The sequence below is a fragment of the Barbus barbus genome, assembly GCF_936440315.1.
Source record: "Barbus barbus genome assembly, chromosome: 45".
Classification (NCBI taxonomy): domain Eukaryota; kingdom Metazoa; phylum Chordata; class Actinopteri; order Cypriniformes; family Cyprinidae; genus Barbus; species Barbus barbus.
This window is the reverse complement of record NC_136723.1, coordinates 24,510,161-24,538,074: the sequence shown is the minus strand read 5'-3', so window position 1 is coordinate 24,538,074 and position 27,914 is coordinate 24,510,161. Positions and strand designations below refer to the sequence as shown.

Here is a 27,914-nt window from a genome sequence, read left to right as displayed (position 1 = left end):
GCGTTCCTGGACACGTAATTTGTGCAGCTGTAATTCATAGATGGGGATTAATCTTATTGTGAATGAGCCTGCACATGCGCCCTATTTACGAATGATTGGAATTCATTTAACTATCGAATTTAACTATCAAATCGGAAGTTTACGAAGCGTTTGTGAATCTGGAGGAGAGTTTTCGGGAAGGTCTGTTTTACGCACAAATTATTGACTCCTAATTACAAAATTACTATATTTATGAGTGTTTCATGAATGAGGCCCAATATCTCTTCTACCTGGGAGTTCTGGTCAAGATTGGTAGCAAAGGACAAAGTTACTACGAAATACATATCACCACACAACGAACAAACACAAAACACAAGTTTCTAAAAACAAAACAAATCCTAGTCAGTTTTGTCACACAGGAGTTTTGGACACAGGAGGAAACCCACACCAACCCTAGTACTTGCTGATGTGTGTGTGGTGATTCATGACACGAGTGTGTGTGTGTGTGTGTGTGTCAGGGAGAGAAGACGCTGCAGGCCGTGCCCGGAGCCAAGCCTGCCATCATCACCGCGTCGCGGCCCATCACCAAAATGATCGTGACGCAGCCCAAGAGCCTCAGCGCCGGCGTCCAGCCGTCCACCAAAATCATCCCCACCAAGATCGTCTACGGACAGCAGGGCAAAACACAGGTCAGACGCCGGCTCACTGCAGTCAACTACAACCAGAAACAAACACACACACAAAAAAATACCTTTTTATTACTTTAAAATCAAATTTAATTGAAACAAAATAAATATACAGTAGTCAACATTTGAAGTGGATCAAAAAAGTTCATCAAAGTTGTCCTATATTTGTAGCAATAGCCAACAATACATTGTATGGGTCAAAATGATCAATTTTTAATTTATGCCAAAAATCATTAGGATATTAAGTAAAGATCATGTTTCATGAAGATATTTTGTACATTTCCAACTGTAAATATATCAAAACTTAATTTTTGATTAGTAATATGCATTGCTAAGAACTTCATTTGAACAACTTTAAAGGTGATTTTCTCAATATTTAGATTTTTTTGCACCCTCAGATTCCAGATTTTCAAATAGTTTTATCTCAGACAAATATTGTCCTATCATAACAAACCATACATCCATGGAAAGATGATTTATTCATGATGTATACATCTCAATAAAAAAAAAAAAACCCTTATGACTGGTTTTGTGGTCACATTTTGGTTTTAGGACAACTTTGTTGAAAGGTTTTGGCAGCATTTATCATTTAAACAAAATGAAATAATAATTTAATAAACACTATATAGCATTAAAAAATAAATACATAATAAAATATATAGTACAAAATAAATGTATAGTGTATAATAAATGTACTAAAACAATTAAAATGTAAGCAAACTCAAACTAAACTAAAGAAAATACATAATACAAAAACTAATTAAGACAAAAACACACAAAATTACTAAAGATTTAACTAAAATTAAAATTAAAACACAAAATACATTAAAAACAAAAGTGGCTAGCCACTGCAAGCATTGTTAATCATTTTCACAAAACTTTCATGGCCCCCATAATATTTTGCTTTATGAATATCTAAACATTCAATATGTCAGCAGAAAGAACAGAGCATCTGCTTTTAAACAAAGAGTTTTATTCTATTCTTTTTAAGCAACATTTGAATGTGGGTAAGTTTCAGAAAAACGTTCAGCATCATTGGTTCCAGAAGTATTTTTATCATTAATTTTTTCAATGGGATTTTAAAAAGTCTTCATTAAAGATTTATAATCCATGAACTAAATCAACCAGTTATGAGGAGAATCTAATTACCAGCTCTGTTTTGAAGCACACGTGCATTTGATTAATCAAACAAAAAGAACATAATGACTTTAAAGAGCGAGAGAACTGCAATCACTTGAAGCAAAGTAAATGACAGAATCTAAATAAAATGGATAAATAAATGATTGGTTAAAAGATGTTAATTGTGTATATAGAAACAGCATATTTTATGCTTATTGCAAAATATCATTTGTAAGCAAATATTTCAGTATAATTGAGACTTGCATGATTTTGCTTGTTTTGATTCTCTGATTAGTGCAGATTTCTCTACAGAATCATGGCTCATGTAGCTTTTCACCTGGAATTCTGCTGTTAAAATTAGTTGAAATATTGCTGGCTGATGGCTTCAACAAAAGCAAATACCTTGTAGTTCATAATTGCTCTGTCTTTAATGCTTTGTGAGTTAGGCCTATCGTTAAAAATCAATTCTCCACTGGACAAAACCAATGAGATTTTTACTTCTGACTGTTGCACGCTGTAATCAGTTATTAGTCAGACAAGCAGCATTATATTGTAGATGGTTGTCATTGGTCTCTCAGTAGTAGACATTCAAAGCAAGGTCAAAACGTTATGCTAGTTCTGCCATTCCTCTTGGTATTATATTGTTCAATGAATGTAATGTGGATGCTTAGGGTCCTTTTTGCAGATGCACTTGTATGTTTCAAAACTTCTTATTTTTATTATATGTGCGTGTGTGTGAATGGATATATACAGTGGGGGAAATAAGTATTCAACACTTGAACACATTTTTTATTAAACATATTTGCAGTGCAGCAATTCACATGAAATTTTGACCAGGTGTTGGTATTAACTCAAGAAATCTACACAGAGAAAAAATATTGAATATTACAATCCATAAAAAAGTGAAATGACACAGGAAAAAAGTATTGAACACATTAACTGAGATTATACTTAATACTTGGTGGAAAAGCCTTTGTTTGCAATAACAGCTTCAAGACGCTTCCTGTATGAACAAACTAATCGTTCACAGCGCAGGTGGGATTCTGGTCCATTCTTCTAAACAGACTGTCTTCAAATCTTGAATGTTCTGCGGGGCCCTCTTGTGAATCTTGATCTTCAGTTCCTTCCATAAATTCTCTATTGGGTTTAAGTCTGGTGATTGACTGGGCCTCCTGACCGAGTCTCCTTTGCAGTATGTTTCGGATCATTGTCCTGCTGGAATGTCCATCCATGTCTCATCCTGATCATCCTGGCGGATGGTAACAGATTCACCTCAAGAATTTCCCGGTACATGGCTCCATTCATCTTCCCTTCAGTAACATGGATTCTGCCAGTACCATGAGAAGAAAAACAGCCCCGTACCATGATGCTTCCACCTCCAAACTTCACTGTTGGTATGGTATTTTTAGGGTCATACACAGAGCCATTTCTCCTCCAAACATGGCGTGTGGTATTATTGCCAAAAAAATTTGTCTCATCTGACCCGGCTACATTCTTCCAGTAATTCACGGGGTTGTCCAAATGTTTTGTAGCAAACATCAAACGAGCTTCAACATGCCTTTTCTTCAAAAATGGATCCGCCGAGGCGAGCGTGCATGGATGCCGTGGCGGTGGAGTGCATTGCCTATAGTTTTCTCTGTGACAACTGTACCTGCTGCTTCCAAGTCTCTCTGTAGCTCTTTCCGAGTGGTCCTTGGCTCTTGGATTACTCTTCTGATTAACCTTCTGCCTCCCTGATCAGCAATCTTTCGAGGAGCTCCTTTGCGTGGCAGATTGATGAAGTTTTTTTCTTTGCGCTTGGACCCAATGGTGCTTACAGGAACATTTAGGAGTTGTGAAATCTGTCTGTAACCACTACCATTTTTAAGCAGCACAACAATCTTGTTGCAAAGGTCTTGGGACAGCCTCTACCCATCATGAGATGTTTGTATACTTGCATTCAGAGGTGGGTAAGGTTTTTTCTAACTGATTAACCTGCAATGACCTGGCTGATTCTAATTTGCACAAATAGGAGGTTGAACTAATTAGTGAAATCAGCGGTTGTCTTGCTTTGTCTTGCCTTGGTGTACTGCTTTTTCTTTGTGTGTTCAATACTTTTTTCTTCTCCTATTTCACGTCATAAATAACTTTTTTATGGATTGTAATATTCAATATTTTTTCTCTGTGTAGATTTCTTGAGTTAATACCAACATCTGGTCAAAATTTCATGTGAATTGCTGCACTGCAAATGTGTTTAATAAAATTTTTTTTCAAGTGTTGTTTCCCCCACTGTATTTTGTATACAAACCGTGACCAGCACCTGTCACTTGTGCAGCATTGGACTGATCACTACCTCATCCAGCATTGGTTCAGCAAACTACCTCTTCGGATAGTCTGATAAAAAGACTGTTCTCTTGTCACTTTAACAGACTGATAAGCTCTTGCACTACACATATATCTGCACAGTTTTGTTTTATTTAACTGGTTTGCACTCTATCTGCCATGTCCCTTATGCCACTTTATCTATCTCTTTCTTTATTATTCTACAATGTCCTCATTTGTATATCTGTATAGTTGTATGTACATATGTTTAAACTGTATTTATCTGTATGTGAACGTCTACTGTCAGTGTTTAATGTTAACTGTATGCACCACTTGTTTATGTTTGGAAAGATGTATATGCTCATTTGTATATCTTTTATTATTTTTTGTAGTAGTATTATTGAATATGTTCTGAAATTTGTTTTTGTATTTTGTTTTTCTTGCAATTTTATCTTTCAATGTACTTTCTGCTATAATTCACTCTCGGTATTGCTAAGCAGAAAAGTAAATAAACCTCAAAGTAGCAGTTGATTGTGATTGGTCAGATGCTGCACTGTTAATGATCTGTAATGGTGGTGTTGTGCGCAGGTCCTGATCAAGCCCAAGCCCATGGCGTTTCAGACAGCGGTGGTCAGCGAACAGGCCCGTCAGCTGGTCAGCGAGACGCTGCAGCAGGTCTCACGCAGCACAGAAGCCGCCACCGGATCCGGCCAGGAGGGGGCGCTCAAAGACGACTCGTCCTCGTATACAGAGAGCAGCACGGTGACCTCCGACAGCACTCACGGTCAGCACACTAATACATCTCATCTGCTTAGGAGTCAATGCATCCTAGAATCAACTCTCTTAAAGCGACAGTGCACCCAAGAATCCGCATTCTGTCATCCTTTACCCACTAGGGTTGACATTTTCCCACTGGTTAATCGACGTGTGAAAACACCGATAATACCGGTATCACCATGGGGGGAGGGGGGGAGGGGTTTCCCTCTTTTCCTCGTTTTACTTCCCTTTTTAATATCTTAAAAGCGCTGTGCACATTTTACTTTCACTTTCAAATTGGCAGCAATTTGGCGTCAATTGCTTGAATTAACTTCAAGCAACAACAAAATTCAACGTCTGACTCACTTAGCCTATATATAAATCATAGAACTTTTATTAACAAAACAAATTAAAATACACCATGCTATAGGCTAGCACTTCTCAAAGTCTGGACTTCAATCAGGGAATTCAATCCGGACCCACCTCCATTTCGTATTTCATAAGCACTAATTATATTTCCTACTTTGATAAACACATGTTAAACTTGTAAATCATTTGTTTAGTTTTTTTTTATTTCTTTTTGGAGATGGTCTGAAATATTTAAAGCGAGATATTTAAAGTTTTCCTTCATTACATTTGTTGTCATGACAGTCGCCAGTCTGGGGCAGTTGGGGCAGTCGTGGCCTAATGGATAGAGAGTTGGACTTGTAACCTGAGGGTTCGAGTCTCAGATCCAGCAGGGATTGTAGGTGGGGGAGTGAATAACCAACACTCTCTCCACCCTCAATACCACGACTGAGGTGAGACCCTTGAGCAAGGCACCGAATCCCCAACTGCTCCCCGGGCGCCGCAGCATTGGCTGCCCACTGCTCCGGGTGTATGTTCACTACTGAGTGAACACTTAGATGGGTTAAATGCAGAGCACAAATTCTGAGTATGGGTCACCATACTTGGCCACACACCACTTCCCTTTCCCTAATGACATGTCATGACGGCACTTCGCTATGTATGAGTTTTTTTTGTTGTTTTTTTATCACTTAGATTATGGACTTTTGGCTTATTGCAGTGTCCAGTGTTTCCCATACATTGATATATTTGTGGTGCCCCATCACAATATCAAAACTGACCGCAAAAATGAGATTTCCCAAAAGACTTCTACTTGGTTGAATAAACTGAGCACTGCACGTGTTAAAATCAAAATGTGGTGCGGGTGTTTTTAAATGTATCTTTGAAAAGAACCCACTAGAAAAGCTCAATGTCATTTTCATTTAGTCTTTCCTGTAATGTCTGATCAAGTAGCATTTGTGAGCACGCTTATGATTAAACCGCTATATCTCCCGCTCCAGCAGCACCTCCTGCTGGCAGGGAATGAATTTGCATTTGCAGGTCTGCGGGAAACACTTGTCAGTCAGCAAACATAAACAAAAAGCATGCTTCAGAATTGTTTTGAGAAGGTGCTTAAGTTTTGAGCTATGTATTATTACTATGAATTAGGCTACTACTACTTCTAGAATACTATTACTATCTTGTACCTGCAATAACCATTTAGGCCTACTCAAACTTTCTTTTTATGAGATGAAGGGGAAAAAAGAAAATCGGCCAGAGAAAAAACGATTTCAGTCGATTTCTCTGTTGCTGACACTTAAATTAAATGTTTTGCTATATTGCACTTGCTATTAATGCATTTTGAATGCAAAAGGCACTTTATTTATAAAAAAAATGTTTATTTGTTATGCGTGTTTATTAAAAACGTTTTGTAATAGTCAGTTGTTCCGGACCTATGACAAAAGATGAAAATTCAACATTTCAGAATTTTTTTTACGTTAATTTTGAGTGACTTTTTAAATCTGGGCAGGGCTTGCTTGTTTGTTTATAATATAAAAAGTTCTTCTTTTACAAATATAAAAGCCTTTCTGTTGTCGCTCAGCTAATGTCTGTCCTGTGCACTGAGCTCTCTCCTCTGCATCATGAGTAGACACGCCCCTTACTGCTGATTGGCTACGAGTTTGTTTTGGTACTCGGCCCCGACTCAGTTTTCTGAAGCGTTTTTAAAAAAATACATACCCCACTTTAAGTGTGTAAGAAGGCTGTCTCTCTGTGTTCAGATGCTCTGCCGGTGGTGCACCTCATCACCTCCAGGGGGCAGGAGTGGACGGAGCAGGAGGTGTCTGTGGAAGCGAGTCCCACCATCATTTACCAGGACATGACAGGAGAGTCTCAGTCGGCCACATCCACCATCAAAGCCCTGCTGGAGCTGCAGCAGACCAGCGGTGCGTATCTGAGCATCTCTGGCGCGCTCCTGCTGCATTAAAGGGATAGTTCATAGGGCTGCACGATTAATCGAATGCAATATTCATGCACATCTTGTCAGTAAAGCCGGTTCTGTGATCAGTAGTAAATCTCCATCACCTGCTTTCAGATAGAGCAGCATTTACTACACAGAGCTGTAGTTCACTGACAAGCTACGCAAAAAAAACGCAGACGATATAATCGCGCGATTATGAAATTGAAGAAATCGTTCTGTGATAATGCCAGCTGTTTGCGTAGCTTCTCAGTGAACTACGGCTCTGTGTATTTAAATGCTGCTCCATCTGAAAGCACGTGAAAATACCACATTTAATAACATGTTTTTACTCCAAACTCACTTCATAACGTCAGAGTGTTTGAAATAAATCCTTCTGTGAGATGATGTGGCTTCTTACACAGAATAAGGCACGCAATATTTAATGGTATTCTAAGCAGTGATGAAGGCTGTGTTAATAAGCATTGCATTATTATATACTTTATTATAATGAAAATGTAAATAATAATTATAATAAGAACTCATATATTGTCATAGTCGTGTGTTCATTAGTCACGTTGAATCAATGAAAGCAGCTAAATCTTCTGTTTATTCAGCTACTGCTATAGGGATATAGGTTTCTTCTGTGGGGTGTATTTGGAGTTTCTCTGGGCTTCGGATGGAGATTTACTACTGATCACCGAACCGTGCTTCACTGATAAGATGCACATGACTATCGCAGCTTTTGCCTAATCGCGATTGCAATTTCATTTAGCCCCAATAGTTCACCCAAAAATGAAAATTCTTCCATTAATTATTCACCCTCATGTCGTTCTGAACCCGTAAGACCTTTGTTCATCTTCTGAACACAAATTAAGATATTTTTGATGCATGCTGAGAGCTCTCTGACCCTCCATAAGGATATTACCACGATCACAGCTCAGAAACGCAGCAAGGACATCATTAAAATAATCCATGTGACAAAAGTGGTTCAACCGTAATTTTACGAAGCTATGAGAATACTTTTAGTGTGCAAAGAAAACAAAAATAACGACTTTATTCAACAATTGGTCTCCTCCGCGTCACCCTATAGTGCCATTTTGGAGAGTATCGCATACATAACGTGTACTGTTCTGTGTGAGCAGCACCGTATGTGGATACGCTGTTTACATCGTTTACGCTTTGATCTGGACATAAACAACGTATCTATATACATGCAATGCATATGTTGTTTACGTATGCACTGCAAAAAAATAATTTTCTTAAGGCTCGTTTCCACCGAGCGGTACGGGTCAGTACAGTACAGAACGGTACGATTCAGGACGGAACAACCTGATCCAGCTTGCATTTCCATCGCCAACAGTACCCTTGCTTGATGTATTCCTGAAAGTAGCGATCGACGATAAAGCGCAACAATAAGCACAGCTCTGCCTCATTTTTGTCAGTTTTAATGAACAATAATAGCCATTATAAAAGTATAAATACAAAGTATAAGAGGCTTATTATATAAGAGGAAATAAAGTCAAACTTATTCTACAAAGTCAGCGCTGTACTGCAGTAAAGTTCAAAATAAATATATAAAGTTAAAACATAAGTTTGTGCTCAGCCAAAATTATATGGCCAGAAAAAATAATAGATTCATGAGACCACGAATGCCTGTTAGATATACCCAAAATGAATTGTATTTCATGTTTAATCACTACAGAGACATCAGAGCCAGCGGCGAATGTCGTAAGGACTAGCCGAGCTAAGGCTTAATTTGTGTTCCGAAGATAAACGAAGGTCTTCCGGGCTTCGAACGACATGAGAGTGAGTAATTAATGACAGAATTGTCATTTTTAGGTGAACTAACCCTTTACCGTGTTTGTGTGCTGTTTCAGTGAAGGAGAAGAGCGAGGCCAAACCTCGCCAGCACACCATTGACCTGAGTCAGATGGCAGTGCCGATTCCGGTGACGGCGGAGAGGAGACAGTCCCCGGAGCCATCGGGTCAGAGCGCCGTAGAGACGGACGCCGTCACGGAATACATCCCCATCGGTAACATCAACACCTAGCTCTGTTCAGTCACTGAATGTGGTTTCAACTCTGACGCTGGGTCATAAAATTGCATATCACAGCCTGTTTATTTAACCCATTTAATCCCACCGGTCACTATAGTGACTGTAAAAAAAGGTTTTCATTTAAAGCTTTAAAAACCTTTATGACAGGTGTTTTAGCGCACTTTCTGCAAATATGGAAAAAATGAAATATGTGCAGTTTCACATGGTTAGTGCAAATTGTGTCACATGACCAGAGCAGTTTATTTCCTGTTTGCACCTGGAGAAGATGATGGCTGCATCAAAGCTCCAAAACCAAAGGCTTAAAGTTCTCCGGCGTGCTTCGTTTGGCTGTGGGGGGAAAAAAATATATAGTCCTAAATTTTAAAAAAGAGAGAGCAACACAGCTTTCACTCTCAAACAAACTAACATTACTAGCCAATCAGAAGTTTTTGCTCTTATAAACACGAGATGCGCATAATAGTATCCAGAGCCGTAGCCCTGATGAATGGAAAAGAATCCTGGGTCTCGAGCGCGACGCGTTGAAAAAGCTGCGAGGCGCAATGGTCAAAGATGTCACTCTAGTCTAGCACATATTTGCATAGGAAAGCTATTTAAAAAGCAGCAGAGCTTTAAACAGCTCATAGTAATCACGTCATCTTCATAAAAACACTCGTCAGAACGAATTTTAAAAAGGTCCTGTTCACATATGATCTCTTAAAGGTACAATATGTGATTTTTTTAAATGCTATTTTATAGTGTTGCGCATTATAACTAATCACACACGAGTCTGTTGAGCTTATGAATACAATGGCCAATCAGATGCGTTCAGATGAGTTTTTATTCACTGCACACCCTCGCTGACTGAATTCAGCTCTCGCAAATTCTCTCATCATAGACAACAAAGTGTAGATGTACATATGATGTAAGAGATTCATTCATAAAACCGTGTATAGACAGCTTTACTGAGTATAAAGGGAGTTTTTTGAGAGTGCTTAAACTCGCGCTAGACTTAAGTCAGTCGTAATGTTCTTTGACAATGTAAGTTCTTTGCTCACATTCTCTGTATTCGCTGTTTAAAATAACTGAGGAAGATGCAGGTAATACAAAAATGAATCCATTACCTCCTCCGTAAACATCCTCCTTCATAGCGTCATTTCATTGTTACTGTTTTGAAAATGCGACCTCTAGTGGCAAAAACTTACATATTGTACCTTTAATGGTAACTTACCGGTAATTTACTGTATTTTACTGTAATTTAATGTATGTGTGAAAGGGTCTAAACTCTTCCTCTGCATATGCTGTGAGTTTGGGTTACTTAACGGCCATCTCGGAAAACAGTGTGCATTCATACATAGTAAATCATTTATAAACCTATGCCAATACAGGAAAATACATCAACATATTTCTATATGCTATTTGTTGTACATCGCGATTTCAAAATAAGTTTAAACCCTCGCTCTGAGTTTGCATGTGAAATGAAATGGATTTAAACGTCGTTGAATCACGCTGTAAAGTGAAACAACACCAGGCCGTTGACGCCCTCTGCTGGTAGGCAATTTGTTATAATACATAATGTAGGCCTACTTAAGTTGGTTATGTTCATATTATAGGCATATCGGTGTGTGGTTCAGTAAAACCATGTAATTACTTGGTTTTGATACTTTATTTAAGCCAATTATTATTTCCTATTTGTTAGTTTGTATGTAAATATAGTCATTTTAAAGCGTCATTTTCACTTTGTATTACTAAAAAATATCAGATTACTCAATTGTCAAAATAAGCAGTAGATTGCTTGATTACCAAAGTAATCGTTAGTTACAGCCCTAGATTAGTTAAAACTTTTCAAAATACAACTGCATTGTTTTACTTTTTGTGATTTTAAAAGACAAATATTCTGTTATTGAACATTTCTTTAAAATAGTATTAAAATATTGTGATCCTAGTACAGTGGGGGGGGGGGGGATTATTTGATCCTCTGCTGAATTTGTAAGTTTACAAAAAAATGATCAGTCTATAATTTTAAGGTTTATTTGAACAGTGAGACAGAATAGCAGACAGAAATCCAGAAAAACGCATTTCAAAAAATTTATAAATTAATTTGCATTTTAATGAGTCAAATAAGTATTTGATCCCCTATCAATCCTATCAAGATTTCTGGCTCCCAGGTGTGTTTTATACAGGTAAGGAGCTGAGATTAGGAGCACTCTCTTAAAGGGAGTCTCAGCTTGTTACCTGTATAAAAGACACCTGTCCACAGAAGCAATCAATCAATCAGATTCCCAACTCTCCACCATGACCAAAACCAAAGAGCTGTCCAAGGATGTCAGGGACAAGATTGTAGACCTACACAAGGCTGGAATGGGCTATAAGACCATCGTCAAGCAGCTTGAGAAGGTGACAACAGTTGCTGCGATTTATTCACAAATGAAAGAAACAAAAAAAACTGTCCATCTCCCTCGGACTGGGGATCCATGCAAGATCTCACCTCGTGGAGTTTCAATGATCATGAGAACAGTGAGGAATCAGCCCAGAACTACACGGGAGGATCTTGTCAATGATCTCAAGGCAGCTGGGACCATAGTCACCAAGAACACAATTGGTAGCACACTACACCGTGAAGGACTGAAATCCTGCAGCGCCCGCAAGGTCCCCCAGCTCAAGAAAGCAGATGTACAGCCCGTCTGAAGTTTTCCAATGATTCAGAGGAGAACTGGGTGAAAGTGTTGTGGTCAGATAAGACCAAAATCCAGCTCTTTGGCATCAACTCAACTCGCCGTGTTTGAAGGAGCAGGAAGGTTGGCTATGACCCCGAGAACACCATCCTCACGTCAAACATGGAGGTGGAAACATTATGCTTTGGGGGTGTTTTTCTGCTAAGGGGACAGGACAACTGCACCGCATCAAAGGGACGATGGACGGGGCCATGTACCTTCAGGGCATTGAAAATGGGTCGTGGATGGGTCTTCCAGCATGACCCAAAACACACGGCCAAGGAAACAAAGGAGTGGCTCAAGAAGAAGCACGTTAAGGTCCTGGAGTGGCCTAGCCAGTCTCAACACCTTCATCCCATAGAAAATCTGTGGAGGGAGCTGAAGGTTCGAGTTGCCAAACGTCAGCCTCGAAACCTTAATGACTTGGAGAGGATCTGCAAAGAAGAGTGGGACAAAACTCCTCCTGAGATGTGTGCAAACCTGCTGGCCAACTACAAGAAACATCTGACCTCTGATTGCCAACAAGGGTTTCGCCACCAAGTACTAAGTCATGTTTTGTGAAGGGGTCAAATACTTATTTCACTCTTTAAAATGCAAATCAATTTATAACTTTTTAAAAATGTGTTTTCTGGATTTTTTGTTATTCTATCACTGTTCAAGTAAACCTACCATTAAAACTTGTCGGTGGGCAAACGTACAAAATCAGCAAATAATTTTTTCCCCACTGTATCTGTATTTTGTCTCATCTCGTGAGCGAAGTGCATTGTCACACCCCTAGTGTCGATAAGCAGGGATATAGCTCGTAATTATCCAAGTGTATGATATAGCTTTCATTCTTCAGGTCAATCATAAGGAATAAGGAAAGTGATAACTCTGCCATTGTATCCTTTCAAATGTTAAAGTTGCTACAGTCATTGCATTCTTTGCATGTGCTGCACTCTATTTGTTCCATTGTATTAGTTTATTAATTAGAATTTGAAAGATAATGATGTTGTTTGATAAGTGAGATCTCTTAAAAACCAATAGGTAGTGCTTGAAAAGTCCTTGAAAGTCCTGGATCATTATGCAGTATCTGTATGAACCCTGTTTAAGTTTCCAGTTCTTGGAGCATTTTATTGTTTTTGTTGTCGTTAATCTGTAGTAAACTGTCTTTTGTATATTTCATATTTTATATTCATTTCCTAGTATTTAATTTACCATCATTTATTTTGAACAAAACAATTTCATTAGTTAATTTCAAGGGGAAAATTTTTTTTGGCCAAATAACCCTGCGTTTGTGTCCATCCCCGCAACCAAACCCCCACCCGGGAAAAAAGTTCAGGCTCAGGATTTTTTTTGCTTTAACCCCTGATTATTGTATGTTAACAAAGATTTTTGGTACATATTATCTTTAAGGTGTCTAGTATTAATCTATGAATTCACATATATTCAGTTTTGTTGAGTGTGGTCATAGATAGATAGGGCTGTGTATCACCAGCAAAGTCACGATACGATACAGGACTGCACTGAACTTCACCTCTGAAGAATGTAGTAAAACAGCTGTTTATTAAACACTGCACACACTATAGGGCCGTTGCTAACTATTGGCAGAGCAGGCAGTTGACCTCTGCATTATGAAGGGCCTCCATAACTGTAAAACAATACAATATTAGGTAATGGCATATGTTTCATGTTTGCATTGTGCATTCCCCCCCAGGTAATATTCTGATTGTTTGCATCTTGTTTTTAAGCCCATAAATAATAATGTACTCGTTCTAATACATTTATATTGTAATGTACTCATTCTAATATATTAAAATCATCTTAACATTGCTGGTAGGTTATCATTGCACAAATCAACACACTCTCTACGTTTAGAAAATAAAAGTTAGAAGAGTTCTAACAAGGAGCTGGTAACATCATCGTTTCTAAAGCAATTAAAGCCACAGCTTCACTGTTAATAGAGAAACACGGCAAAACGGTGGTAATTCATACATACACAGCCTCTCTCTCTCGCTCTCTCTCTCGCTCTCTCTCTCGCTCTCTCTCTCGCTCTCTCTCTCGCTCTCTCTCTCGCTCTCTCTCTCTCGCTCTCTCGCTTTCTCGCTTTCTCTCTCTCGCTCTCTCTCTCGCTCTCTCGCTTTCTCGCTTTCTCTCTCTCTCTCTCTCTCTCTCTCTGTCCCTCGCTCTCTCTTGCTCTCTCTCTCTCTCGCTCTCTCGCTCTCTCGCTCTCTCTCGCTCTCGCTCTCTCTCTCTCTCTCTCTGTCTGTCTAACTCTTTCTCTCTCTGTCTCTCGCTCTCTCTTGCTCTCTCTTTCTCGCTCTCTCTTTCTCTCTCTCTCTCGCTCTCGCTCTCGCTCTCTCTCTGTCTCTCTCTCGCTCTCTCTCTCTCTCTCTCTCGCTCTCTCTCTCTCGCTCTCTCTCGCTCTCGCTCTCTCTCTCTCTCTGTCTGTCTAACTCTTTCTCTCTCTCTCTCTCTCTGTCTCTCGCTCTCTCTTGCTCTCTCTTTCTCGCTCTCTCTCTCGCTCTCGCTCTCTCTCTGTCTCTCTCTCGCTCTCTCTCTCTCTCTCTCTCTCTCGCTCGCTCTCTCGCTCTCTCTCTCGCAGGGATGTGCAAAGAGTTCCTCGGGGCAGGGGCTCAAATGTAAAATAGGGGCATTGAAAAAAAAAAATTATAGGTCAAATGTTTGGATGCATTGCTATTTTATATTTTTGCAAGAAGTTCCAAAAGGTACATCTTGAAAAGGGGGGGTTGTCTTATAATCAGGGTTGCCTTATATTCGGGTAAATACGGTATATTAAAATAGATAAACATTCTTTTAAATTGTAATAATATTTCACAATATTACAGTTTTCTTCTGTATTTTTGATCAAATAAATGCAAGCTTGATGAGCATAAGACACTTTCATAATGCTGCATAATTATGTCACCATTTCTCCAGCCTGCACTTCATATAATAGGCCTGTAGTTGGGCTTCATTAACTATGATAGTTTCATAAAATATTAAATGGTGCATCATACATAAATGTAAGTGAATTGAATACTGATTATGATTATTGCGACTTTTGGCGCTGCACAGACAAATTGCAGATCCAGATCGCTCCATAAATAAGCTTGTCTGTCCCATGTCATTTTCAACCGATTTATGAATAAGAACGGAAAATAACTGCTCCACTTCACATTATTGTCCAATGAAATTTGAACTTGTGCCAGATCATGATTGGTTGGTGTATTATGCATGACAAACGGGCATTGATGAATTATGTAATATTCTAAAATATATGGATTTTTAATAAAATCGACACACTAGCTATTATCATTTATGAAAAAAAAGTTTAAAATATTGTTTAGTTTATTTTTTCCCCTTCCGTCGACCCACTCACTGAAGAACCATATGTGGCTTGAGAGCCAGGTTTCCGAACAGACTGGAATATATCAGTCAAGCAAAATGCATGCAAGCCATAGCAATGCCTCAGATTGACAGATAAAATAAACAGCCCCCACAATGCACACGTCATAATCCCATAGGAGGCCAAAAAATTATGTACATAAATTAAACAATATTATCGAGTAATAATCTTACAAATCAGCAACAGCAGCCAATACAATTAAATATCACTCAGCACTAAAAGGCTTCTTCCTCCTCTTCTTATAATGCGCTAGAAGTTATAATTTAGTTTCTCTATTTAACAACATTAACTTACTTCAATAGTGAAAGGCATTCCCTCAGGGATTTGTATTTATTAAACACCAATAAACACAACAGCAGTTGACCATAGTGCTGTACAAATAAAATAAAAACCATTAAAAAGAATAACATCAGTAAACTCAAAAGATAAGGTAAGAAAATAAGATTTCAATTTAGTTTTAAACTCAAAGACAGAATTGAAGCTTTCACAGATAAAGGAAGGTTATTCCATAGCCTCGGTCCATCTATTGCAAATAGTAAAAGGTAGCCTTTAGCCGTTTTAGGCCTCATGAGACGCACAAAGGCAAGAAAACAAAGACAAAAGTACAAAAGAAAGAAAACAAGGAGCAAAGTATTTTAATATTTCTTTGAATTTCTTTTAAGTGTGGAGAGACTAGTGTTTACTTGTACAGTAGCTTCATTGTTTACAGTCGCATCCTCATCTCAGAAATCATGGGTCGCTTCCAGAAGTCATCACTGGTGGCGTTTCATTGCAAGCAGCACATTTTCTGACAGTGACTGGACACGGCACTTTCGAATGACACAAACAACTTTTATGTATTTAGTAAACGCTTACCGTGCTATACGGTGATGTATTACTACTTGGTAATGCGTTACTTTACTAGTTACTTTAAAAAGTAATCTGATTATGTAACATTACTTTTAATGCCTTCCCCCCCACACTGGTTTTCAGCATTCTTCAAAATATCTTCTGTAGTATTCAGTAGAGGAAGTAACTGATGACAGAATGATCATTTTTGGGTGAACTGTCAAAGACTGCAGATACGCTGTGCTGTTTCAGGTAAAGTGTGTAAGGCTGTGATCGGAGGAGACGTCGCTGCATCCAGCAGCTCGAGTCCATCAGCATCGTGTCCGCCCCCAGCAGTGCCACCGACAGCCAAGACCAGCACCACCGCACCCGCTGCGTCTGGACACGCCACACAACAGGTCAGAACCGCAGTCATGTGACTATATGTCTGTGTCACTGATTCAAACTACGACGATGGCGCAGAACCTGCATCTGACGGGCAGAAATGCAATTACAGCTGCGTTGTACGTGACTATGCTTTATACACTTTACATGCCTTTCGTGGTTTTCCTTGAACCATAATCTTGGCATTGAGCTACAGGAATTAATCTAAAATGGCACCAACAATGTTATGAGATTAATGTTTTAAATATGTGCATATTTATGAGAAAAATAAGGAAAATTTACTGGCAATTTATATTTTTTACCAGCCTTGAAACTTTGTGCATTAAAAAAAACAGGCAGAATAAATTGAGTAAACATCTAATTGCAATTGTTATTATTAATTATTATACTTTTTATTATTTAATACAATTATAAAATGACACAAATCAACAGCAATATCGCTATAATACTATTGAACTGTAAAGTAACTTATAATAATTATTTTATTTTATAATTTTATTAGTGCTGTCAAACCATTAATCACAAAGTTTTTGTTTGCATAATATATGTATGTGTATAATATATGTATGTTATTCATTCATATGGCATCATTTATTCTGGCGTTTAAGCAGCATTACATTGTTACACTGAATTTTAAGCAGGCACAGAGCAGCCTTAACTCAGATGTGTAAAGACGTCTTATAAACACCAGATGAAGCTGTTTACTGTTTTAATTTACTAACAAACTTTACACAATTGAATATCAGCCAAACCCAATTCTGTTGTCAAATGGACTCAAATGCTACAGTGTTCAATGCTGAAGGTGTGTGTGTTTGTGTGTTTGTGTGTGTGCGTTTGCGTATCTGTTTGTGCGTGTGTGTGTGTGTGTGTGTTTATGTGTGTGTGTTTGCACAGGTGGAGGTGTGTGTGGCGCAGGTGAAGCCGCGGCTGGAGCAGATGGTGGTGGAGGAGGGCGAGTTAGAGGGAGACACTCTGGATCCTCAGACGGGTTTGTTCTACCGCTCGTCTCAGCAGCACCGCAGTCCTCCGCCCAAACCTGCAGCCGGCCCCTCTGACACGCCCACTTCCTCTAAGAGGGCGGAGCCTCTCATGGCCCGAGTCTCTGTGCAGAGAGTGTCTGCGTCTGCATCTGTGGCGCTCGTCTCCTCGAACCCTCCACACACACCGCAGCTGCCCAAACTGCAGCAGGCGCCCTCCTCACACCACCGACCCAACACACACACGCAGCTGTCGCAGCCTCCGCCACTGCAGGCGCATCACCCCGTGGGCTCCAGCAAGACGCCCGGCTGCAGCCAGGTGAGGCCCGCATGCGCTGTCTGTCTGTTAGAGCTGCACGATTAAAATGTATTTGTCATTGAATCATTCATTCAAGAGATTCGTTCAAAAATGTTGATTCATCCAGTAATGAAACAAATGAAGTATTTATGAGTCATTGAATCATTCATTCAAACCACTTTTTCATAATTGTAATATAAAAAATTGGTGTATTAAATATATTACATTTTAAATACATATATATATTAAAATGTTTAATAATTCATTCAAATTAATTAAACACTTTTAAACGGGCTGCAGCAATAATATTTTGTCACCCATTATTTCGTTTAGTTCTGAATCATGGGAGAATCTTGATCTCTTGCTGAGACCAAAAAAAATTTTGATTCTCAATTTATCCAGAATCGTGCAGCTCTAGTGTCTGTGTCAGTGCTTCTCATCTGTTGATGTTGATTTTACCAGCCAAACCCCTTTAGCTGGAATATAATGTAAAAACCTGTGCTAATATTTAAGTTAATATTTGAATAGTATTTCAATATTCACGGTTTTCTGATGATGGTCACATGACATGGACCTAAACAGATAAAACATTTCATCTTTAGAAATTGTAAAATTATAAAAAAATATTTATTTTGGTTTTACATTTTACGTTTGTATTATTTTGTTCATTATTAGTTTTTCATCAATAATGATAACTGTGATCATAGCTGTAACGATAAGTATGATGATAACTATAGCTGAGACGATAACTAAAATGATAACTGGTGATAACTATAATGATAACTGATGATAGCTATAACGATAACTGATGATAGCTATAACGATAACTGATGATGGCTATAACGATAACTGATGATAGCTATAACGATAACTGATCATAGCTATAACGATAACTGATGATAGCTATAACGATAACTGATTATAGCTATAACGATAACTCTGATGATAGCTATAACGATAACTCTGATGATAGCTATAACGATAACTCTGATGATAGCTATAACGATAACTCTGATAGCTATAATGATAACTGATGATAGCTATAACGATAACTCTGATGATAGCTATAATGATAACTGATGATAGCTATAACGATAACTGATGATAGCTATAACGATAACTCTGATGATAGCTATAACGATAACTGATGATAGCTATAACGATAACTGATGATAGCTTATAATGATAACTGATGATAGCTATAACGATAACTCTGATGATAGCTATAACGATAACTCTGATGATAGCTGTAACGATAACTCTGATAGCTATAATGATAACTGATGATAGCTATAACGATAACTCTGATGATAGCTATAACGATAACTGATGATAGCTATAACGATAACTCTGATAGCTATAACGATAACTCTGATAGCTATAACGATAACTGATGATAGCTATAACGATACCTCTGATGATAGCTATAACGATAACTCTGATGATAGCTATAACGATAACTGATGATAGCTATAACGATAACTCTGATGATAGCTATAACGATAACTCTGATGATAGCTATAACAATAACTCTGATGATAACTAAAACGATAACTGATAGCTATAACGATAACTCTGATGATAGCTATAACGATAACTCTGATAGCTATAACGATACCTCTGATGATAGCTATAACGATAACTCTGATGATAGCTATAACGATAACTGATGATAGCTATAACGATAACTCTGATGATAGCTATAACGATAACTCTGATGATAGCTATAACGATAACTCTGATGATAGCTATAACGATAACTGATGATAGCTATAACGATAACTCTGATGATAGCTATAACGATAACTCTGATGTTAGCTATAACGATAACTCTGATGATAACTAAAACGATAACTGATGATAGCTATAATAAGTATGATGCTAACTATAACTATAATGATAACTGTGATGATAACTATAAAGATAACTGTGATGATAGCTATAACGATAAGTATGATGATAACTATAATGATAGCTATAACGATAACTGATGATAGCTATAACGATAACTCTGATGATAGCTATAACGATAACTCTGATGATAACTAAAACGATAACTGATGATAGCTATAATAAGTATGATGCTAACTATAACAATAACTGGTGATAACTATAACGATAACTGTGATGATAACTATAAAGATAACTGTGATGATAGCTATAACGATAAGTATGATGATAACTATAATGATAACTATAACGATAACTGATGATAGCTATAACGATAACTCTGATGATAGCTATAACGATAACTCTGATGATAGCTATAACGATAACTCTGATGATAACTAAAACGATAACTGATGATAGCTATAATAAGTATGATGCTAACTATAACAATAACTGGTGATAACTATAATGATAACTGTGATGATAACTATAAAGATAACTGTGATGATAGCTATAACGATAAGTATGATGATAACTATAATGATAACTATAATGATAACTGTGATGATAGCTATAACGATAAGTATGATGATAACTATAACGATAACTATAATGATAACTGTGATGATAGCTATAACGATAAGTATGTTGATAACTATAATGATAACTGTGATGATAGCTATAACGATAAGTATGTTGATAACTATAACGATAACTATAATGATAACTGTGATGATAGCTGTAATGATAACTATAATGATAACTGTGATGATAACTGTGATGATAGCTATAACGATAAGTATGATGATAACTATAACGATAACTATAATGATAACTGTGATGATAGCTATAACGATAAGTATGTTGATAACTATAACGATAACTGGTGATATCAAGGCATATCAAGAAACATAGCAAGGACACAGGTAAAATAGTCCATGTGACATCAAGGGTTCAACCGTAATTTTACGAAGCTACGAGAATACTTTTTGTGCGCAAAGAAAACAAAAATAACAACTTTATTCAACAATTCTTCAATCAGTATTGTTTACGTTTAGCATGTGCACGCTGCCTACTGAACATAAACATCACTTATTACGTTCTGGGGTACTCTCCAAAATGGAGGAAGACGGTAACTCGGGGAGAAGAATTGTTGAATAAATTATTATTGTTTTCTTTGCACACAAAAAGTATTCTCGTAACTTTGTAAAATTACAGTTGAACCACTGATGTCACATGGACTATTTCACCGATGTCCTTGCTACGTTTCTGAGCCTTGATCATGGTAATATCCTTGCTGTCTATGGAGGGTCAGAGAGCTCTCAGATTCCATCAGAAATATCTTAATTTGTGTTCCGAAGATGAACAAGTCTTACAGGTTTGGAACGACAAGAGTGAAGAATAATTTAAAAGTTCAGTTTATAAGTATCATATCGGTATCGATATTGACGATACTGGACTTTAAAAGTATCGGTATCATACCGAAAACAAAGTAAGTGGTATCGTCCAACCCTAGTTAAAACCTAACCTAGAGCGCCACCTGCTGTTAAAAACTAAGCCTAGAATCGATTCCAGAGAGAATGGCAATGCATTCAGAAGATCTCAGAATCAATCCACACAGCCCTAATGTTGTGTTTCTGGCAGTGGATCAGTGATGGTTCTCTGTCTCAGGTGCAGCAGCCGATCATCACGCAGGGCGCGGCCGTCACGAAGATCACGTTTGGTGCTCATCAGTGTCCCCCGGTGTCCAGCAGCGGCGAGGCGTCTGTCAAGCTCCAGCCGGAGTCCAGCTCCAGTCGCTCAGCGGCAGAGAAGACCTCCGACATCCTGAAGATCTCCATGATGGAGGCAGAGATCGACCCCAGCGCCGAGCCCATGGTGGTGGACTCATCTAGCGACTGCGGCCCGCTGACCAAAACACCGACTGCCTCGCCGCTCATCAGCAGCTCTAAACAGACGCTCGCTCACGGAGCCTTCAGCCGCGTCAAGAGCAAAGAACTGGACATCATACAGGTGCTCCAGCTCAGCTTTACTTCTGTACACCGCAAAACATTATTCTCTTAGTGTTTTTTACTTGTTTTCTAGTATAAATAGCTAAACATTCTTGAATCGAGATGCATTCACTTGACAAGTAAAATGACTTGTTTTCTGTAAAAAAATATCAAAATGTTGTTAGCTTTTGCCTAAAACAAGCAAAAATATCTGAAAATGGCATTAGATAAATCATCTTAATTCAAAGGCTAAACAAGGCTGCCACACTGGCAGATGTTTATGCTTGTTGTACTTCTTTTTTTTTTTTTTTTTTTTTAAATAACAAGACTTAATATCTTAAATCATTTTACTTGTCAAGTAAATGCATCTTGATTCAAGAATGTTTAGATATTTATACTAGAAAACAAGACAAAAATACTAAGAAAATCATTTTCTTGATACAACACAGATCACTTCCAAGAAACATCTCAGGAAAATAACAGAATCAGTGATGCAAACTTCATCACATACAGCTGTGCACATAAGTTTACATATCCCTTGTAGAATATGGAAAATGTTAAAGGTGCTGTATGTAGGATTTTGACTCTACTAAAGCATAAAAATACCATATGTTTGCAGATATTTAAGAAACATGGTAAGTTAACATACTTGTTTATCTAAAAAAAACAATGCTACAGTCAGTTATTCTCCTTTGAAAATGTGCTTTCTGGGCTGGAATTTCGGTCTCTGTTTTGGTTTGTGAAACCTGTCCACTGCCAGTTTACCCAATTATATTTCGGCCAGTTGGCGGAAAACACTTTGTATTTGATTTCATTCATCGTCATGTGCGCTCGTTCCTGTTGGTGTCGTTAATCTGGCAACCTGCTTGTGCGTCAAGTCTGAGGAAGAGGTGCCGGAGGAAAAAAAAACCTCTCCAATATTTTGAATTTGGACTGCAATCCTACATACAGCACCTGTAATTATTTTAACAAAATAAGAGGGATCATGAAAATTGCATGTTATTATTTATTTAGTACTGGCCTGAATAAGCTATTTCACATAACAGATGTTTATATATTCTCCACAAGACAAAATAATAACTGAATTTATAAAAATGACCCCATTCAAAAGTTTACATACCCTTGAATCTTAATCATCATCCTGTTCAAAATCTTTCACCCCCGGCTCTTAATGCATTGTGTTGCATTCTTGAGCATCAGTACATGTTTTCACCTTTTGTAATAGTTATGTATGAGTCCCTCAATAATCCCTCAGTGTGAAAAGATGGATCTCAAAATCATAGTCAATGTTGGAAAGGGATCAAATATGCAGAAGATGCTGGAAAACCAAAGAATGTGCAGGAGCTGGGGGATTTTTCTGAAGAACAGCAGGCAGTTGAACTGCTCAGGACCAACAAGAGACTCATGAACAACTATTACAAAATATAAAAACAGTTGTGGATCATCCAGGAAAGACACACAGTATTAAGATTCATATTCATAGTATTAAGGGTCATTTTTATAAATTCAGTTATTTTGTCTTTTGGGGAATATATAAACATCTATTATGTGAAATAGCTTATTCAGGACAGTATTAAATTAAAAATAACATGCAATTGTCATGATCCCTCTTATTTAGTTTCAATTATTAACATTTTGCACATTAAATATATATATATATATATATATATATATATATATATATATATATATATATATATATATATATATATATATATATATATATATATATATATATACATACAGTGTCCTCCATAAGTATTGGAGCAGTAAATACAAAATTGCTCTGTTGGCTGTCGAGTCAAGACATTTACAAATATGATTAAAAGATGAATATGAGACAAAACTACAGAATGTCACATTTTATTATTAGCCGTTTCAACACAGAGATGTTTTAGCAGCTAAGAAGTTCAGCACTTTTAGAGTTTCATCCCTCTATCTGATGTGAGCATAAGTATTGGAGCAGTTGCCTCACAGGTCTTTCTAAGTGATCAGCTGTGTCCTGTTGCATTAATTCTTCAGATATTAAAAGCAGGGAATGTGTCGTATCAGTTATATCCATCACTTCTGTATTCTGAATCTTGCATTCGATGATGACACACACAAACCAGGATGAAGACGAGGAGCAGTGGGCATTTATGCTGCGGCGCCCGGGGAGCAGTTGGGGGTTCGGTGCCTTGCTCAAGGGCACCTCAGTCGTGGTATTGCATCTGGACAATGACCCAAAACACCCTGCCAGTTCAGTCAAGGAATTTATAAGAGCAAAGAAATGTAAAGTCTTAGATTGCCCAAGTCAATCTCCAGATTTAAATCTGATTGAACATGAATTTCAGCAGCTGGAGAGGAGAGTAAAGGCAGAAACTCCCCAAAACAAGCAACAATTGGGATTGGCTGCATTAAAGGCTGGGAAAAGTATTTCAAAGGATGAGAGCAAGAGTCTGATGATGTCTATGGGTCACAGACTCACTGCTGTGATTGTGTGCAAGGGATCTGCAACTAAATAATTGCTTTTAATCTTTTATATCTGCCTTATGTTCAACTGTCCCAATACTTATGCTCACATCAGATAGAGTGGATGAACTCTAAAAGTGCTGTTCTTTTTATTTGGTAAAACATACGTGTTGAAACGGCTAATAATAAAATGTGGCATTCTGTAGTTTTGTCTCATATTCATCTTTTAATCATATTTGCAAATGTCTTGACTCCACAGCCAACAGAGCAATTTTGATCAATTCAGTTCACTGGTGGTGGTTGAGGAGAGACCCCCCACACATGATTGTACAGCGCTTTGGGTGTACAGCAATACACAAAGCGCTATATAAATGCATCATTCATTCAGTTCACGTTCTAACCTGATGGTGTCAGTGCCGTCATATCAGTGATAATACTGAATATTGTCTTTTGACCGAGCTGAGCAAACCAACGGTGACCGTAGTGAGGAAACTAAACTCCAGAACATCTGTTGAATTCTGTTCATTGTTATTTATTTCCAAATTCACTCGTTTCAGTTTTAATTTTTCTGGATTCTGTTTTTTTTTTTTTTTTTTTTTTTCTGTTCTCATTTTTCATGGGTTACTTTTTAATATAATGTAAAATTCAATTTTTGTAAACAAAAAGCATCTCTCTAACAATTTATTAAAAAATATATTTTAGCTAAATATTTAATATAAGTATTATAAATATAAATGTATAAATATTCAAATATGTAGTTTAGTTTAGCAAATATTAAATATTTAGGGCTCTCTGAAATCCTTTTTTTTTTTTTTTTTAATTCCACTTTATTTTTACTTTTTAAATTTTTTTGTTTCTAGTTTTATTTTTTTCCGGACTCCATTATAATGGATTAATTACATTTTAATCATCAGAACGCAAGTCTAATTAATTGTAATCATAAAGCATATACAATTTAACTACAATTTATTAAAAGTTTAACAAAAAATTTAATATTTAGGGCCCTATGAAATACACTTTATTTTAGTTAATTTAAGTTTTTATTTTTTCCCAAATTCAGTTTCCCGTTTTAATTTTTCTGGAGTCCATTTTAATGGTTTCATTAATTTGTAATATTCAAAAAGCAAGTCTAATTATTGAAATCATTAAACATACAATTTTAAAAGTTTAACTAAAAATATTTTTTACGGCCGTATGAAATACACGGTAATTGTTTCTCAAATTCAGTTTTATTTTTACCAAATTCTGTGTTTTAATTTTTCTCATTTTATATTTTAATGGTTTAATTCCATTTTAACCGGTTATTTAATCTTTTATTCAAATAAAAATTAAACAAACCATTTCATATTTTTGGTAGATAAATTGCTGCGCAACAGAGGTTTACTGTTCAAATTAAAACATGGATGAAAAATTGTGATTTATTTCTTTTAAAAATAAAGTTGTAATGTATTATTAATAGTAGTAGTACACTTTGGAGAGTATATTTCACTGTGCAATAGTAATATATTGCGGTCACAGTTTCAGAACATGTATTTTGGCGTGTTGTAGTGCAGTTCTTCATGTGTATCTGCTGATAGTGTTTTTCAAAGTAAATGTTGCTGAAGGGACTCTCAGATGAAGTTGATGTGTAGAGAGACGCAGACATGTTTCAGGCATGTTTCAGTGTGTAGTAGAGCAAACTGACACACACACACACACACACACTCATCCACATCTGATTCAGTCTACAGACCTGCTTTTGATTTTTTTACATACAAAAACATTGCCAAATTTGCACGTGCATCTTGAAAAGCGAATGTTTTGGAAAGCGCTACGCCACGGTTTAGAGGAAAATAATATCAAAGGCGTATATCATAATTTCAAAATATAATTTTGTGGCTGTTTTGATGTTGCTGAGGTCATGTGATGTGTGTTTGTGGTCAGGTGATCCCGCAGTACTCCATCATGCCCGACTCCAGCCAGTCAAACATGGTGGTGGAGCCCAGCGGCTTTCTGGAGATCACAGACTACACCAGCCAGCGTCTGGACGAGGAGGCCGCCATGGAACAGGAAGTGGACAGCAGCAACGATGAGGGGGCGGCGACCAGCCCCATGGCCGACCAATCGCAGTGAAGCATCCGGATATGATTTGTTCAGAGGAGAAAGACCTTCTGTCTGTGCTTCATCACGACTGTATAGAGAATCATGCAGTGAGTTTGTGCTGCAGAGCGAAACCTTACTTTATGGAGAATCCGATTCCTGACTGAACGATAGGAAAGTTTGTGTTGATTTCTACTTAAAAATGGGACAGTTCACCAAAACAAATCGTCATTCTGTCTTCATTTACTCGCTTTCAAGTTGATCAAACCTGCACGAGTTTCTTTCTTCTGTTGAACACAAAAGATTTTTAGAAGAATGTTGGCAAACAAACAGCCATTGACTTCCATGCTAGGGAAAAATACTATGGAAGTCAATGGGTGCCAGCAAATATTTGGTTACCAACATTCTTAATAGATACATAAATTGTTGAAGACAACATATATATATATATATATATATATATATATATATATATATTGAAGAATGTGTAACCAAACTGTTGACGGTAGCCATTGACTTTCATAGTAGGGGAAAAAAGTACTATGGAAATATCTTCTGTTGTGTTTAACAATTAATACAAGATATTTCACAGGGCCCTGAAATATCATTTCTGTTCAAATCTGAATAGATATTTTGAAGAACGTGTGTTACCAAACAGTTGACGGTAGCCACCGACTTTCATAGTTGGGAAAAAATACAATGAAAGTCAATGACTACCAGCAGTGTTTACCAACATTCTTCAAAATATTCATACAGGTTTGGAACAATCTCATGGTGATTGATTGATGACAGAGGGATTATTTTTAGGTGCACTGTGTCTTTAATTTATAGTTTTAATTAGAGCTGATGGACTGGAACCTTCCAGATGATGAGCACTGCTTCATCAGGACATTTCGTGACTCCGCCTCCGCTTGTGTTCTGCTCTCTGATTGGTGTAAATAGCATTTGTGCCCTCGCTCATGTGTCTCGCTTGAGTCTCGTTTGTGCTGGATGGATGTAACGCTCAGCATTTTAACTCATAAACTTTACTACAAAGCTCTGTTGTGTGCTGTGATTGTGTGTGTGTTTGCACAGGTGAGCCGGGGCTGAGGACGGGCGTGGCCACAGGTGTGTGTGTGTGTGTGTGTGTGTGTGTGTATGTGTGTATGGAAAGTACCAGTGTCATTATAAGGGCTGAGTTTCCCTGCAACTCCTCATTGTGATGGAAACTAACGTGCAGTGGGTGTGAGTGTGGGACAGGGGGTTTTGATGTGTGTGTGTGTGTGTGTGTTTCTGGGTGGATTCCGCTCCTCTGAAGTGGGCAGAGACGCCAGGGGACGCTGGGACTTTCCTGCTGTCCTTACGGATCGAGCTCCTGTGGGACAGAGCCTCATTTGAATCTTCATCTCTTCGTGTCGTGTCACTTTCTGAAGGAAAGCACGTTTAATCTCCGCTGTAGAGCAGCTCTACAGAACGCAGTAGTGTCTTTATTCAGATTGATAAAGTCAGTGCCATCAAATCCATATCGCTTCAATTCAAGTCTCTCTTTTTCCTAAAATTACATGTCTTTGTTTTATTTTACTAAAAGTCATTTTAAAAATGATTATTATCATTATTATTATTATTTTAAAAACTGTGCCCTATAAAATGCATTTTATTTTTCGTCAAATTACGTTTTCAGTTTACATATTTTAATGCATTAATAATTAATTAAAATATTAATTATAGTGCTGTCAAACGATTAATCGCATCCAAAATAAGTTTTTCTTTACATACTA

The 27,914-nt window shown here is 37.5% G+C and overlaps 1 protein-coding gene across 4 annotated transcripts in view; it reads left to right on the top strand.

Annotated features, from left to right (window-relative positions):
• The window catches only part of LOC306864048 (BRCA2-interacting transcriptional repressor EMSY-like), a 46,835-nt gene extending 19,639 nt beyond the window's left edge, over positions 1 to 27,196 (top strand). For 2 of the 4 annotated variants that reach the window (XM_079407745.1, XM_079407743.1), the window contains 8 exons: positions 498 to 668; positions 4,674 to 4,869; positions 6,947 to 7,111; positions 9,003 to 9,158; positions 16,340 to 16,485; positions 17,366 to 17,767; positions 21,281 to 21,649; positions 26,002 to 27,196. In XM_079407745.1, coding sequence (XP_079263871.1) covers positions 498 to 668; positions 4,674 to 4,869; positions 6,947 to 7,111; positions 9,003 to 9,158; positions 16,340 to 16,485; positions 17,366 to 17,767; positions 21,281 to 21,649; positions 26,002 to 26,190 — 1,794 coding nt within the window. In that variant the 3' untranslated portion in view covers positions 26,191 to 27,196. The remainder of the gene's footprint in view (positions 1 to 497; positions 669 to 4,673; positions 4,870 to 6,946; positions 7,112 to 9,002; positions 9,159 to 16,339; positions 16,486 to 17,365; positions 17,768 to 21,280; positions 21,650 to 26,001) is intronic. The other 2 variants (XM_079407746.1, XM_079407744.1) reach the window with 2 other exon arrangements.
• The last annotated feature ends 718 nt before the right edge of the window (positions 27,197 to 27,914 follow it).